General features: G+C 43.1%; 2 protein-coding genes across 3 annotated transcripts in view; one reads left to right on the forward strand and one right to left on the reverse strand.

Annotated features, from left to right (window-relative positions):
- DOCK5 (dedicator of cytokinesis 5) overlaps positions 1-9,623 on the forward strand; it is a 125,275-nt gene extending 115,652 nt beyond the window's left edge. Inside the window, exons 49-52 of the mRNA XM_090053693.1 lie at positions 1,609-1,786; positions 4,664-4,802; positions 6,449-6,564; positions 8,615-9,623. Of these exons, the coding sequence (XP_089909819.1) occupies positions 1,609-1,786; positions 4,664-4,802; positions 6,449-6,564; positions 8,615-8,716 (535 nt within the window). The 3' untranslated portion in view covers positions 8,717-9,623. The remainder of the gene's footprint in view (positions 1-1,608; positions 1,787-4,663; positions 4,803-6,448; positions 6,565-8,614) is intronic.
- GNRH1 (gonadotropin releasing hormone 1) overlaps positions 1-16,662 on the reverse strand; it is a 27,059-nt gene continuing 10,397 nt past the window's right edge. The window contains exons 4-5 of one of the 2 annotated variants that reach the window (XR_016443177.1): positions 2,163-2,388; positions 1-1,670 (exon numbers count right to left, since the gene is read on the reverse strand). Coding sequence is in view for 1 of the 2 variants with exons in the window: in XM_090053697.1 (XP_089909823.1) it covers positions 8,799-8,852 (54 nt within the window). In the remaining variant the exon portion in view is untranslated. Of the gene's footprint in view, positions 1,671-2,162; positions 2,389-8,740; positions 8,853-16,662 lie in introns of those variants that run through there. The other variant, XM_090053697.1, reaches the window with a different exon arrangement.

A 16,662-nucleotide genomic window follows, 5' to 3' on the forward strand; every position in this document is an offset into this window, starting at 1 on the left:
AACCAGCCATTTAAAAATGTCACTTTTGAGGTGTAGAAATGCCTTTTATGAGTTTAGGCTATTCGAATATAATCTCATGGAAAGGTGTTTCCTAATGTCCTTTGAATTTTTAAGGTAAGATTTTATCTCGGTGGCAAATTATAAGAAGACACAGATCTTAGATCGGACTCGCACATTTCCACAACCAGCTTACTCCTGAATCAGGCGCAGCTGGTGAACTTGGTGGTATAGGTGGAGGGGGAAAAAAAAAAATTTGGAGAGGGGCTGAACGCATGTGTGCCTGGAGGAGCTGCCAGGCTCTGATTGTCCCACGACTCAGCCAGCCTTCACTTTGAATGGAGCCCTGGCTGGCCAGGTCATGGGACAGTCGGAGCCTGGCAGTTTGTCTAGGGGCATGGTGCAGGAGAGCCAAAGGGGGAAAATGTGCTTTGGCTCTGCTGCAGTGCGCGCGGTAGCGTGGAGCCGGTCCTCCCCCTCCCCTGGATGAGCCACCCATGGTGCTATCCTGCTCCCCACTGGGGCCATGCAGCCACATATGGCAGCCCCAGCCCTGCCTAGCTCCCTCCCTACAGGGGCCTCAATCCCCTTCTCCCCCACTTACCTGCTGGAGCTGCTCTGCAGGCTACCTGGGGCCATGTGCATGTCTCTGCACGTGGCGTCCCCTATCTTCGGCCTTCCTCCCAACAGCTCTTTACCTGGGCTGGGGCGTCAGTACAGGCACCCTGCTGCCCACTTAAACAAGTGGTTATTGTGATCCATTCTAACTGTTGAAGTGTTTCTACTGCACATGAACCATTGGAGTGGTAAGGAGATAGCCCCAAGGTGCCTTAGTGCACATATGTGTAGTGGGCTGGACCAGCCTGCATAATCATGACATGATTGAACATGTCTTCTGAAACTGGTGGGGCAGCACCCTGTTGGCCTGCCGCCACTGTCCCAAACCAGTGATGTGTTTCAGCTAATTTGCTCTTCAAGCAGCATATCCACTAAGATGGCTCTGCCGCTTCCCATACCAGAGCTACTGTGCAGTGCAATGCAACTGGCCACAGAGGAAGTTGGGGCAGGTGGTTTTGGGGGTCAACCAACCTGCTCCTTCCTCCATATCCAGTCTTGCAGTGCACATACAGGTTGAGAGACACTGATTTAATCTGATGCCCAAATTGCGTCTGCAGTGAGCTTAGTTAGTCATGGAGCATTAGTTCTGCCTCTTTGTTTCCAGCTGCAAAACAGCAGTAAAATAAGTTAGCCAATTTAAATCCTGTCTGATGTGACTTGTCCATGTAAGTATTTGAAGCTGTAATCACCACAGGGCCCAGGTGACTTAACCAAGGTCCTAGAGCATTTCCATGGCAGATCCCCTTCTCCCAACTCCCACTGCCCTATGCAGTGGACCACACTTCACTCCATGCATAATGTATAACGTACTTGGATGGTCTTTCCTAAAGCATGTGAGTACCTTTTGGAGCATGAAAATCTTGTGCTCCTTACTCAATTTTGCACAGTAATCCCTGATATACAATAAAAGTTTATGGCCTGCTCGCAGACAGGGAAGAAAAGACAAGGTAAATGCTAACAGCTTTTGTTTTGTTGTTTCTGCGTGGGCTGTAGATCCATTCTTGAGCCTCTCTTGGAAAGAAGAACTTCAACTGCTTCCAGGTCTGAGGAGCTGCCTGTCAAAGAAGATAGTGATAGTTGGATTAACAAGTTCAAGAGGAAGGACTGGAGTATTAGCAAGTCTCAGGTTATTGTGGAAAAGGAGCCAGACAATGACTTGACTTCCAAAATGGTAAAATCCTAGTACTGAAGTCCACAGTGAGTTGTTTGTGTTTCCTTTTCTTTCACTCCTGCTTGTTGTTAGGATCTCTGTGTAATGCTAGGAGGGGTTCAAATACCAAAAGCCTTGGAAAGCAATTATTTTACTTTTGTTTGGAAAACTTGTGTCATGGGCCACACTGTGGTTTGACTTCAAGTAGACTTCAAAACTGAGGGAGTGAGTCTTCAGTTGGGGCCTACACCTTTCAAGTGCTCAGCAACCTCTCTCTCACAAACGGAGGACAGTTTCAGGCAGCCAGCACCACTGCAGAATTGGTTCCTTTGTATTCATATAACCAGGTACATTTTAACCACTCAGAATTAGCTCTGCTTCTTGCCTACTGACTTACCTTGCAGAGGTGTGATAAGAATTTATTTTGCTTCTCAGAGGTAAGTAGGTCAGGTGCACTTCCCAGCAAATATGGCTAAGAACTGTTTTCAGTTCAGGCGCTAGCTTAGGTATATGTTTGGTACTGTGTAGGTGTACCGTAAGTGTTTCATGATCATTAATGAACAGACCCGTATGGCATCTCTGTGTGTATTTCCATTTTGAGTACTTCCATTTTGCAGAGGGATCTGCAAGGAAAGAAGAACGACTTAAGTTTCCAAAAGTAGAATATTGGTGTCTTAAATCCCACAAGTGCCCCTGAAAATCTTAGCAGAGATGTTGGGTAACATGAACCAAAGACATACAGACAGTGTGTCCAAATTGACAATTGGACCCCAATTTCCAGAGTTCTGGACCTGTAGGATTCCTTGAGTAAGACCACTCTTCCTCTGTGGGAACAAAATGGAATGAGACCTGCAGTCCTTTAGATGGAATGACACACACAGTCACTCCCAGTCCTGCTTCCAAGGATTTTCCAGATGATTCACAGAACAGGTAGATCAAATACAGCCACTTTCTACTTTGAATTTTCTTTGACATAAAAAATGTCCTCCTTTAATGGATATATTGAGATGGTTTAAAAAGAACCCGTTGTTGGGTGTCTACACAAGATGCTTTACTGCACAGCAGCACACGCTTAATGTGCAGTAAGCTATGCATCTACACTTCCACACATGTACTACACAGTAAACTTGTGTAATTATGAGTAAATTTGCTACCTGCAAATGCAAGTAGCAAATTTTACTTGTGATTAGTTACTGCGCAGTAGTGCCTGCAAGTGACAGATTGCACCCTGCCCCTGAGAACTGACTGCTGCCAAGTTGGGCTCCACCATCAGAGCCCAGGCAGGGACTCTGTACCCCTGCCCCAGTAGCAGGGAGCTCCAAGCCCCCTGCTCAGATGCTCAGAAATCATGGTGGGGGTGGGGGGCTGGGAGATCCTTATCTTCCAGCTCCGCAAACAAAGAACTGGATAAAAAGTCCAAGTGAAGAACTGGATAAGCAGTGTTAAAAAGGATATTGCTATAGCCTACAGCACTAATAGAGTGACAATGCTGATAAAATTTTCAGTGGGATCTTGTTAAGTATCAGTGGGTGTGTCTACACATGCATTAGATCTGGGAGCAGTTTCACTATGAGTAAATGTTTCTGGGCAGATGTCTAAACATACAAGGAAGAGGGAGCAGTTTGCTGCTAATGGCAGCAAACTACTCCTGCTTCCTGGGGCCGTGCAATGGGCCCCTGCCATCACCCCAAGGAGCTCTAGACTTCCCCTGAGTACTAGCTCAGGGGCTGGCAGGGAGAATCAGGCCAGGAGATGGCTGTCTTCTGGCTGGGGTGGGACATTGCTCCCTGGCCTTGGCGAGGCTGCCTACTGCTAGGGGAGGGACAATGTCCCCCTACTGTGGTAGCAGGGAGCTCCTGGCCCTGGCAACCCAAATGGGGCAAGAGACTTGGAAAGAGCTGCAGGGGAGGGACAGGTCCCAGCCCCCTGCCTTAATCTGCTGGTGGGGCAGCTAGCAGCAAGCCCCTAGCTTGGGAAGGGATTCCCCACCTGGGAAGGAGCTTGCTGCTAGTTGCCCCACTGGTGGATGGGGCAGAGGGCTGGGACCTGCCCCACCCCTGCAGCTCTTTCTAAGCCTCATGCCTCAATTAGCTGGTCAGGGCACAGGGCTGAGACCTGCCCCTGACGGGGACAGTTCCCAGCACTTGCTTCATGATGATCACAGGGTAGGGGCTGGGGTGTCTGTTCCCTGTTCAGTTTTGTGATTGTGGGTTTCCCTGTCCAGCCAGGGGCTTGCTGCTAGCTGCCCCACCAGTGGATCAGGGTAGGGGGCTGGCACCTGTCCCCCCCCCCCCTACAGCTCTTTCCAAATCCCCTGCCTTAATCAGGAGGATAGGCCCAGGAGTGCCCTGCTGCCAGGGCAGGGGGACATGGTTCCCTCCCTCCATTGACCAGGAGACAGCTGTCTCCTGGCCCTGTTCTCCCTGCCAGCCCCTGGGCTAGTACCCAGCAGGAGTCTAGAGCTTCCCCCTGGTGGTGGCAGGGGCCCATTGCAGGGCTCCAGGAAACAGAAGTAGTTTGCTACCATTAGCAGTTTGTAGCAAATTGCCCCCACTTTCCTGCACGTGTAGATGCCTGCCCAGGAGCATTTGCTTGCAGGTTAATTGCTCCTGGATCTAATGAACGTGTGGACCCATCCACTAATACTTGCTAAGATCCTATTGAAAATGTTAGCAGCTTTGCTTCTTTCCTAGTGTTGTAGGCTATAGCAATATCCTTTTTGACACTGCTTATCCAGTTGTTTGCTTGCACTTTCATGTTTCACCTGAATGCACCTTTCTCTCCTGTATGTGGCTCTTCTGGAGCATGTTGATGCCCTTTTGACAGGTTTGGTTATTCGATATGTGTGCAGCGGCCTTGCCGACTTCCAAAGGTTTTGTTTACTCTGTTTTCCCTCAGTGCACGTCGGGAAAAGCGCAGAGGCCAAAGAGTCTTCAATTAGGAGACAAGAGACTGACACTGCTTCAGGGTTCCTCACTCCAGCAGTCAGCACCACTCAGTCCACCAGTGATCACTCCCAAAACCCTGAGAACCCAAAGTAAGTCCTGTAGCATTGCAGCTTGCTTTCCACTTCTGTCTGCACAGGGTCTGTGATGAAAGAAATTACCCTGTATTTGCAGAGATAGCTTTACAGCTCTCTGTGCTAGTGCCAACTTTAAAGATTGCTGCGAGGAGAGGGAGAAGCTAGTGTAAAAGTTTATTGAAAGAAATCTTGATTTCCTGTTTAAGTTGTTAATGTGCTTTGTGTTGCCATGTGTCCTCAAATAACATTGGCCTATTACATGCAACACATTAAATTGTAATTAAACTTTTCATTAACGATGATTTTGAACCATTGGGCCTAAGCCAGGCCTGGGTCTCAGCCTAGTTTTCCATGATTTGAGGGAACAGATGTTGTTCATTAAGCATCTGAGTGAATTACCAGCACAAATTTTTGTGGGCACCTGCAGGATCAGAGGAGGCCTCTGAAAATTGGGCCCAGTGACTCTATCACAATAGCATGTGTTTGGTTTGTAGAGCCAGTTCCCTTTCTCTCTGACACCAGAATAAACTAGGACAATGCCAGGGAAGTCCAGTAAATTTTGTGAGAACCAAACTAGTCCAAAAGACTTCTTTTCAAACAGGTTTCTGGTTAAAAGTGTTCGCCAAGGCTGCACTCTCTTTTTCTTTCTAATCAGAAAATTTCAGGTTCCGGTTAGTTCTTCAACACTGTCTTGTGACAATATACTTCATAAGGAAACATAACGAGGTTTCTGTGATTTCATCTGGTACGTTAAAAATGGTTGAGAGAGAAGAATTTTCTCTTAATAGGTTAGGCAAGTCGCTTCTGCTTCAAATGAAATGCAGTTATACAATATAAGGTAAAAGTATAACAAAAAGCCCATTATTAAAGATTTTCCCAATTCCTTGATGTGTTTCTTGGATCTTCTGCTTTATACCATGTTTAAAAGGGAGAGAGGTTTACATCTGAGGGCTGAGTTTCCTCTTACGCTGAAAAAAAACAAGAATAACTTTGCTGAAGTTTGAGGTAACCCAATCTAAAGCCTGTATGGAAAGAGAATTAGATAATTTTTTCTCAAATGCTGAGAGGCTGGATTGTAGAGGCATCTTGAGCCTCTGATTCAGTATGTAATTCAGATGAGAGAATTTGAAAAACATTTTCAGGACAAAACTCACAAGATGTTGAATTATGAGAGGTTATGTGAATCCAAAAACTTGCAGAGCAAAAAAGCATTGTCACTGGTAGCGGGATAACTCCCCAGAAATTCTTCAGAAGTTTGAATTCTTCTCTAGCCTGTCGGTAGGAGTTAAAAATCAAAGTGACTTCTCAGATGAAAGCCAAAGCAGAAAGGAAACCCCTCTGAACATTTCAGCTGCGATAATGGATTCAATTTTCTGTTCTCCCAGGCATGCATTTTTCACATGGGTTTACATTTATGTTCTAAACATAGGAATTTTCTGGGCCTTTTGAAGTTAAGGGAATTTCAACTGGGATTCCAGTCTGACACATCTGTTTAGGTTTATCTGCTAAAATACTAAGAGACCTGTTAGCAGAGTTAGAGCACCAAACAAACCAGAATGATACTCCCTTAAAAATCATATGTGGTCAGCCCTGTTCCATACCCCCCAGCAGTTTTCCTTGTCTCTCAATTGTTTTTGTTTGTTTATTTTAATTATTTCTAGGTTTTCCCTCCCTGCAGGCTGATGGACTGGCAGCTGCTGACTTTCAGAGCACCCCACCCCCACCTCCACCCAAAAGCAAACCCTATGAGAATAGCAACCCAAGAAATTCTATGGAGGTAAGGAAATTGGAGCTGACACTTTTTTGGAAGCCTATTCTTGAGAAAGCAGCACCAGTGGACTTTTTCCAAGCTGCTTTTAGGGTGGTGCTACTTGAAACTTGTCTAATCAGTTTACTGGTTCACTTTCTGAAACCACAAGAGAGCAAGAACTTTTCCATTTAAAGGGAAGACAATCAAGCCTGTCCCCTTCTTCAGCTGAAAGGGATGCGTTTTCCTTCCTTAAGCAAAGTCTTCTGTATAAAATAATGTATTTCCCTTTTTTATTGAAAACACAAACCAACCTGATGGGTTTAGTTAGCATGTTAAATATCACAGCATTCTTCATTACTCGAGAGTGAAAATTTCTAGTCTAAGATTTTTCATATGCAAATTAGGTTACTTGCAAATGTCCCTCCCCCGCCCTCAAAAAAAAATGTGCTATACTAGAAGAAGCAGTGTGTTGCTTCAGCTTGGCTCTGCAACATCTGTAAAGTTTAGGCACTTCAGTAGGGCTTTATGGTGTTTTTAGCTAAAGCTGATTCAATCAGCTATTACATAAAAGCACCAAAAAAGCCCCACTCAGGTTACCTGATCTCTACAGATGTTGGGTGACCTGGATTGAAGTAACACATTGCATCTTCTGGGCATGTGTGGGACTCAGCATGGGAACGCCTTTTTTTTTTTGGGGGGGGGGGGAAGTTAACGTCTGCAAAAAGCCTTTATGATTTTTCATGCTTCATCTTTTTGTGTCCCTAACTCTAGGATACTTTGAATGTGTCTGATTTTTTTCAAAGGGTGGGAGCCTGTCATGTTCTAAGAACAGATGCCCCGTTTGTAACGATTGTGGCCATGATCCAAGTCACCATCTCACTGGGGCATTATAGTCTTATTTCACATCTATGTTACTGTTAGATCTTGTATTGCAAAAGATTCCTAAATGATTTTCAAGTCTAACATGCAAATATCCCAGCTATGGATAAGAGTCAGTTTGTCTACCACTGAAGTGTTGCTTCTTTAAATCCTCACAGAGTCTGACTTGACTCGGCTTCTAAAATGGGGCTGTATTACTGTGCTAGGTAACACGATGGCAAAAAATATATGAAGTCCATGGATGCTCTGGGAGTTATTGGTTCCAGAGGATTAATAAGAGCTGCCTTCCCTTGAGTATTGTAAGAAAACTAATTACTAGCATGCTCTTGCTCACTTCATTGTCATTGACCTTGGCCTGCAGCCAAATCGGACTGACTCAGAGGCCCATAAAGAAACATTGTAAAAGTATTTTCCAAAGAGCTTCAGCACATTATTATGTGAGAACCCCTCCCCTGTTAATTAGTCTTGAAATCCAGGCATTGGGGCTGAGCAAAGAGAACATATGCGGTCTTACATCCAGTCTTCTTTCGAGTATGTTTGTTCAAAAATGCGCCCCTTGGCACACTACTTAAAGTAAAGCATAAAATCAGAAGAAACCACAATTGCAGATTTGTGCAGAAATAAAGTCTTTAAAATCCCACCTGTTTGTGCAGCAAGGGGCGTGGCTTTCTCTACAGGCACAAGTAGTTGGATTTTTTTGGTTCTGTGCAGTATGTGAAGTCATTTGCACCTTTCTGATTTATCGGCATTTTATATCTTCTTGATCCTCCCTGTACTTGAGTAAGTGCCTATGCAAGGTGAAGTTCAGTGGAAAATCAGGAAAATTTACCCATCATGACACATTGTAAAGCTCCAGTATTGTGCAAGTAGTATTGTTCCCATATTACAAATAGAAAAAACTATGGCAGAAAGGGAACTGACTTTTCCAAGGTCAGACAGCAGTCAGAAGCAGAACCGAAATTTATCCATCTGCAAACCCGTACTGTAATAAGACCAAGCTTTATTTCCACTGTCTGGGAATGTGTATTTGCTTATTTGCCACTCATTGCTTCTATCTGGCACTGGAAAACACTGCATGCAGTAGATTTCAAGGATTTAATCCTGAAATGAACAGCAGGGAATGCAGCCTCTTCTAGAGGTATGTCATCTGGCTCAGCAGCTGTCCTCAACTTTGTGGTTATGCGTTTTATCTTCTCAGGTTGCCCCACCACTGCCCAGCAGACGTGAAGTCAAACCTCCCCCTCCACCTCCAAAAGCAAGAAAATCCAGCGTCCTCTCTTCTGAGCAGGGACTGCAATGAGGATTAGCACTCTTCTGCATGCTCTTTAGCACCTTGATTGAAATGGCTGCTTTCTTTTTATTGACGTGTTGGGTTTCTCCAGCTATAAAGATGGGCAATTTGGCCTTCCTTTCCCATTCCTTCCCTGGAAGTTTTCCTGTAGGTAATTGCAAAATAAGCCATTTGAACTAAGTATATTTTAAATTTGCAACCTTCCAATTTTACCTACACATAGGCACTAACCTTTGGAGAATCTCTCAGTTTTAAAATGGAAGCTATGTGAGCAGGAGCTAAGAAACCGCTCGGGCTGGTTTTCTTGTTTTTTGCCACTAATATGAATTCAGCAGTGCCAGCATCTAGAGCTGCTCCGCTGGTACAAAACATGACGTGACTTACCTTGATGTGCACACTGGCGCGTATCAGTGCAATACCTTCTGTATATTTTTGCTGCATGTGTATATTACAGCCTCACAATTGTGCAGCTACAACGGTGCAAAAACCGAAAATGTAGAAAAGCCTTAATTCATATGAAATGGATGGCAGCCTTCCCTATCTGCAAAATGCAGCCCACCAAGACAGCAGGTGTCTGCATGGGATGCCATGACTCCATTCAAGTTGCTTCCTGGAGTTTTGATTGCATGCCGAGATCTAATGGAAGCATCAACTGAGCGTCACCTGCCTGAACCAGGCATTGCTCTAGATCACTCCTGTGTTTTAAGAATGATGGGAGGATTGCCAGTCCTGCTCCAAAAATACAGGTAGCTCACTCCCAATGGAGAGTACAGGTTCACCACTTCTCTTCATACTTTGGCTGTTGATTGTCCACTTAATACTGCAGTGCAGTTGAAGCTTGCCTTGAATACTGCTATATACCAACCTGTACGCACACTGGGACTTTGTACATCATTTAGTTCATTTTAACAACCAAGTAATGGTGTAAGTTTTCACTCCCATGACACAAATTACTTTAGGATCAGCTGAGGTGAAGTTGTTATAAGCATCTCATGAAGATGACCGGGGTGGAGGGCAAGGGTTATGGGAGCAAGGCTGTACATAATGAATTTTGAAGTTTAGCAAATGCAAAAGTGAGCTTGCAAGAATGTGAATTAAACTCTTGACCAAAAAGCTTCAAATCCAGGTGGTGTCAAATACACTTCCCTTTACAGCACCCAATTATTGCAACACTCCAACACTGTGCCTTTTGTCCTGCAGTTTACATTGTGCTTTGTCTGCTAAATACCTGACCAAACTCTCAATAGTCATTGGACTTGACTAAGTCATGGTTATTACTGGGATGGACATGAAAGACTTGGCAGTGTAATCTTATGCATTTTAATACCCTGGATTACTCCAGCTTTGTGTTCTTTGCTGACTTGTGCAGTTAAAGGATGTTGTATGGAATCTGCTCTAATTCCTCTCATAATTCATTCCACTTTGTTGTTTTTTAGTGTGCGTCAGCAGCATTCTTTACATTCCTCTGAAATAAAGAAAATAGGTTTTTTTATACATGAAATTCATGCAAAAATAGATGTTCCAAATTAGTAGAATTATAGTTATTTCCTGTAGGTGGCTGGCAGATTTATCAACGTCCAGTAGAAGCATTGATCTCCTTATTCATGGATCAAATGGACTGCAGATTCACTTGACTTCCACAGCTGGACTGTCCTGGTGACTGAAGTTCATGAATAAAATCCTGAGTTTGTTAAAGCCTATAGGACTTCAGCTATTTGACTTGACTGGTACCAGGATTTCACCCTTTTTTGATCAACACCAGTAGCATTGACAGACTGATTTACACTTTGTGAGGTCTAAGCTAAAATAGCGACTTGTTTCTGAAGTTGTTTGGTGGTTTCTTGGGCTGAAACTCACCTAAGCTTGTGGAGCACTTCAGTTGTGATGAATTTTAAGGTCAGTTTTCTCTTTCGAAATGCATGGTAGTCTTTCTGCTCCATAGGATCCAGAGAAACAACAGATGGGAGTAGATTTTCTGTTGTGCTGAGCTGCCTATTGTAGAATTGCTGCTTAGGGGCACTTTTTAAAATCTTCATAATTAAAAACTTTCTTTGTACACCTTGAAGTCGGAGCTGCCAGTTTCTGCCACATTCACAGGCAGCTTAAGAGCCAACAGAGTTTTATTTTCTAATTTATGAGGAGGAGTCATTCACTCTGTTCTTAGGCAGAATACTTGCCACGTCAACCTGCCCAGTATCCTGTTTATAAACATTTCTGTTGTACTCCATGAGTTCTTTCCACCGATGTACTCAAGGGAAGGGGAAAAAAAAACAGTCACTGAATAACTGTTGTTCCTCTTTCATTTCAGAATCTCAGACAAAATCTGAGAGAGGGGCCAGCTAAGGAGTTAGGATCTGTATATTTATCCAGCGTTTAGGAGTATATGGATCCTTGATATAGGTTTGGGCGTTTATTCCTAACCCTTAATTAATCTCAGTTAAATTAAAACAATTTGCACCAGATGAGGATCTGGCCTATAGATTTTTAATAGTCTGATCTCCATCTCAAGTCTGGCAATATATACTGTGTAGTGTTGCACACAACGTGTACCTTTCCCCTGTGAATCAGCCTCATAAAGTTGAGGTGTGTGTGTGTGTTAAGCGGGGAAGCTTATCTCTCTTACTGGGATAGAAGCACCCTGCTTTGATTCCCACTCCCCGGCGCAGCAGCTGGTGCATTACGGTTCAGGCAGCTGAAGGAGGGCCTTGTTGCACCTTATGCTGTGAGCAACATAAAAGTTGATCAGTGTTAGTGCTACCTTTGGAGTTTGGAGCAGTAGCATCCTTAGTCTACAAACCTTCTCTGACTGTCCCTCAGCTGCCGAAGTGTGACTTGTCACTAGGGGCATCTATACTCATGACCTGGTGTGGTGGGAGGCGCTTTTAGTTAAAGCAGCTCTGAGAGCTGCCAGGGGCTGCTTGGGGCCCCCTGTGTCTCACGCACCCACCTCTGTCCTGCTCGCTGTGAGGCTGGGGGTGGGGGGCAGCGGGTCAGGAGTGAGGGGCACTGTGTGGGGACTGGCTTTCAGTGTTTACAAATGGGTCCTGGTCTGAACAAAGTTGAGAACCACTGCCCTCGATGCCTGGTGAGCAGGGGCAGGACTAGGAGCACTAGCTGAGTTGCCACTTAAGGGCTTGTGAGGCAGGACAGGTTTCTGTCCCTGCTCTACAGGTGGGGGCGAGAGCCACCTGGGGACTTCAATCTGTGCAGCAAATCTGTGGGAAGTGGCATACCTTAATTGTTCAGGGGCTCTCAGTTGTGCCCTGGCATAACTTTGAGCTGCATAACAAGTACTTAAAATCACTTAAGGGGTGTAGGTTGTAGCCATGTTGGTCCAAGGACTAAGGTTAGGGTATGTATAATATCACGGGACATATTGTTTGCGAGATAATACAGTTACTCCATTGACGTGACTTGAGATGAAGCTGATTTACACTGGGGAAGTAAGAGTAAGCTTGCAAAAAGGTGAATTAGTGAGACATTTTTGGGATGTGGAGTTTCTCTTCTGAGTAGTAATTAGGCTTGCTAAACCTAACTTTCATGATGCTACTGCAGTCTGCTCCTGCGGCTTCTGGAAAGCTTTTCTGACCTTGAATAAAGCTTGTATTGTGATTTACACAGTGCCTGAGACAAGTGTTTTCCTCCTGTCCTGATCTTTGCTTAAAACATGTTCATTTTGTTTTTAATACTTAGGGACTAAATGATAATTTTAAGAAGTGTAAAACTTGTTTCCTGTTTTAAAGTGTTCAGTTATTACCTCTGAACTAAATGGAATGAAGGACTCATTAAAGGCAGTTATGGTTAGAAGAATGACTGTAAAATTGGCATTTCAAAACCTTCTCAAAATGAATGGGAATATTTTTCATTCACTTCCATGGATACTGGACAGACATTCTTATCTTCCTGCCAATTCCTACTGCTTCTTGTGGGTGAGCTTTGGATCAGACCCATAGTCATCACTTATCCAAAGGTGTGTGTCAGTTATGACAACTTTTTAGTTGTGTTCCATACATTAATTTCACTCGCCTCCCTTGATTTATATTTGTCGTGCTATGCAGTCACCCTCTTGTCAGCCTTTTTTAGCATAGTTTGTAGATTGCCAGAGGTCACTTTAAAAACTTTTGGTTCTTCTGAGCCTTTCAGAGAAGTGAATTGCACATTCCATCTGTCCAGGTTTGTGCATCTCTTTTGTCGCATGGTATTGGAGTGACTGCATCAAAATCCTGTCAGCCAAGTCTTGAGCTGACTTCCTATTTGTTGCTATGATTTTTCAGTGTTGTGGGGGAGCTGGATTTACTTGAAGAGTGTGGCACTCTTTATCTCACCTGTCTCACATGCTGCAGATTTTGCAAAGATCTGAATTGGGAACATCTCTAACTGTAAAGGTAGATCATCATTTGGTTAAAATTTAGGGGATCCACTGAAATCACTACTGAGGATAAGACGTATATTAAACATTTACCATGGCTCTAATGCAGACTTTTTTGTACCATAATCATTCCTGCTCATGCTGCCCAAACTAGTGCCATTACTTCACTGAAAAACAGAAGCCATTGGAACCTAAACAAAGCCCTTTTCACTAGAGCAGTGTTCTCGCAATTAATTTTTGTTCAAACTGGAACAATTTTATCTTCTCTCATAGGTTTTTTGGCTTCTGTTTGATTCCATGTAAAAGCAAAAACTTGCAGAAGATGCTTCTGTGTTGCTTCTTGGATGGCTGTATAAACAGACTGTATTCATTAAAGGGTCATATCAGATTCACATCACAAAACAAGTTGGAGACATTTTAGAAGTCGCACTGTAGTCACATCACATATGCTGTAGCGCGCAGTACTGTCTGACGGGCTGCTGCGTTCTCCAGGGAAATCTTTGAAAACCTTTCTGGACATCTTGACCACGTTTCACCCTTTCTCTCTGGTGCATCATGGTACTTGTCAGATCCACATTATGTTTTTGGAAATAGACATTGCTTGACTGGAAAACCTCGGGGTTTTCTTTTCCTTTTAGCTTGGAAGCAGTCTCTTCCTGCTATTCCTAGTCCATATGCACATGCACACCTACTAAAGGGCCTGATCCTTAAGTCCTGATTTAAGCAAAACTCAGTGCAGTGAACATTTTTGCCTGAGTGAGGGGTCCAGATCTAGTCCCAAGTGAGTAGTGTGATTGTGTCTGTGTGGGTTTATCTGTTTATCTGCCATGCTTACATGGAGCTGCTTTGCAAAACGAGGAGTCTTTTGAGAACAAGGTGGTTACAGTGTTAAGTTGCTTCTTGCTCTTGATAAAGTCAGTGGGAAAATATTAACCTCTGCTAAAACATTGCAGTTTCTCCGCTGTGAGTAAATTAGAGGGCTCTAAGGACATCAAGTATTACTATCTCTGATCAGTTTAGCTCAGGCCTAGTCTCCTTTCTCTGCCTTCCAATTTATTTTGTAGAAGTGAGTTAAAGTTAGCATTGTGTTTCCCTGCCACATGTCTGTAGAAGGAAAAAGGGGCCTGAATGAGAAGTTTGTATCTCAATAGCTCTGAAAGTGGAGAGAAGCTTTGAAGCTGCTGTTTAATTCTGCAATGGACCAAACTCAAAAGTTTCCTCTGAATACACTCAAACTTGTGTAAGATGTGAATCAGATTCTGATTTTTATAGCATGGGCCCATCTCTATCTATAGCCTGACATTTTCTTCTTCCTCCTGTTGTTTTCCATTCTTGAACTTGTTACAGGAACGGTTGGCATGAAAGTGGTTAAAACTCCTGTTGATATCCTGAGATGATTGAGTGATTTAATTTCTCTCCTACCTGAGTGGTTCATCAATACTAACACCTGAGCTAGCAAGCATTGATGCTACTACGTAAGTGGACTTGGGAGAGCCAATTGGGTGTGTTAACTTCCTTGCATTTCCACAAATGACTCAGTTTCAAGAAGCTCAACACTTCTTTTTTTTACCTCTCTTGTTTTGACTTGAGCTCTGGCTGATGCAAGTTTTGTGTTTGCTCCTTGGCCTTCCTTACAGTTTAGAAGCTCAACCAAGTTTCAGAGACAGTGGGCTTCTGTAGATATGCGGGGAGCCTGATCCGATGCACTAGAAATCCAGTGTTGGAGCGGACTCAGTTAATAGTCTGCTGGAGCCTGGAAATTGACGTGCGCCAGCAGCCTTCCATGCAACGTCCCTGCGGTGAAAATATGGTGGCAGGGTGCTTTGAAATAAAACATATTTGAGTTTTAGTTCAAAGTGCCCTGCTGCCATTTTTTAAGCACAGGGATGTGACACATGGGCTCTTTTTAATTAGCATAGCTCACTAACTAATGCGCCCGGTGCCACGTCCCAAATCACATGAAAAAATACGATTTGTGTTTGTTCCTTCTGCCTAGGAATTTGCACCATTGCCTGTTAAATTCCTTCGTTTTTCTTGGTATGTTGCCTACACAGTTCAGGCTTTTTTTTTCCCTTGCTGCCTTTGTTGTCTGGCCAGTTGGAGATGCTTGTAAGTGAGACTTCACCCCTTTTGGAGAGAGACAGCTGTTGGATGTCTATAGACTAGGGAATAAGGAGGGTGGTACTTCCCTTTTTCCAAGGAATTTTGATGAGTACTAAATATTACCTTTTATCTTTCAGCCCTTCCTGTTAGGAAAATTGCCTTAAAGGTTTTATTATTTAACTATGCCTGCAATCTATATCCTCTTTCTCTAACCTGTGTTATCCTCTGTTGCTGTTGTCTTTATTTTGCTGCAAGTATGCTCCAAAAATAAAGTTTTTAATTTTCATTAAAGATGACTGACTGCCATACAGAAGGGGACAGATCCTGAGCTGATATAAATAGGTACATATTCATTAGAAACAAGGAAATAACATTTTCTAGTGCCTTAAGCGATTAGAGAGTCTAATTCTGTTTTCAAAGGTGACTTTTTTTTTTTTTTTTAACGGTATTTAGGCTGCTAAACATATAAGGAAGTGTCTAGGGGGCCTGACTCATTGAAATCAATAAGAGGTGTCTAGGTGCTTTTGAAAATCCTACCAGTGGTCCAGCTCAGCTCAATACCACTGAGCTGATTTAGGACCCTAAGTTTTATTACCAGAAGTAACAAATACACTCCTGTTTTAACATTGGGAGTTAGGATCCTCAGTTATGTGGAGTTTTTTGAAAATGTTAATTCGGTGCATCTCAAATGATTGGATAAAAGTAAAAAAACAAACAAAAAAACCTCGAAAAACAAAAACAATTCTCCCCCCCCCCCCCCACTTGAATTGCATTTAATCTCTTAGTATCAGTAATGAAAGCAAATGACATTTTCATTTGACCACAGTAATGGAAAAAATAAATTAGAAAAGTGAACCCAAAACTAACCTATGTACAAGTTAAAAAATGAATCCCACTTTATAGCCATATTGTTTAAGCCTGGTATTGAGTTCTAAGTTGCAAAACATTTTTTTTTCTCCGTTGAGGAACTTGGCTGATACTTGTTGCTTGGACGTTCTTTATTTAAAATACATAATGCCGAGAGATTCCATTTAAAATATTACAGGTGAAGCTCTAAGCCACACAGGAGAGAAATGGGCAGCCTTCCATTCCAGTGGGTTACTAGATTAGGAAAAGAAGTTGACCCCAATGAGAGTTGTCCTGTGATCTGCAGTGGTAGAAAATGCAGCTGTGCCTGCAGAGCAGTTGTCAAAAATATGAACTGAACAAACTTCACACATTTGTCAGCAGCATACCTTCCACAGATTTACAAGTCAGACTTGTACTGATGATGATATAAGATTCATTGCTGCAGATTTACTGTCATTATTTATTTTTATAACTGTAAATGGCATTATTAAAAAGTTGGATGTCTAATTTAACTAATATATATTTTTGGTAGCAAAAACATTCCTGAATAATGCTGCTTCCCTTTTTCAATGCTTTGCATTCTATATTAAAAGCTGCTTTAAATTCACTGCATTTATTTTCAGACCAAATTATC

Source organism: Crocodylus siamensis, chromosome 6 (genome assembly GCF_052110815.1).
Source record: "Crocodylus siamensis isolate JL-2025a chromosome 6, ASM5211081v1, whole genome shotgun sequence".
In the NCBI taxonomy this organism is placed as follows: domain Eukaryota; kingdom Metazoa; phylum Chordata; order Crocodylia; family Crocodylidae; genus Crocodylus; species Crocodylus siamensis.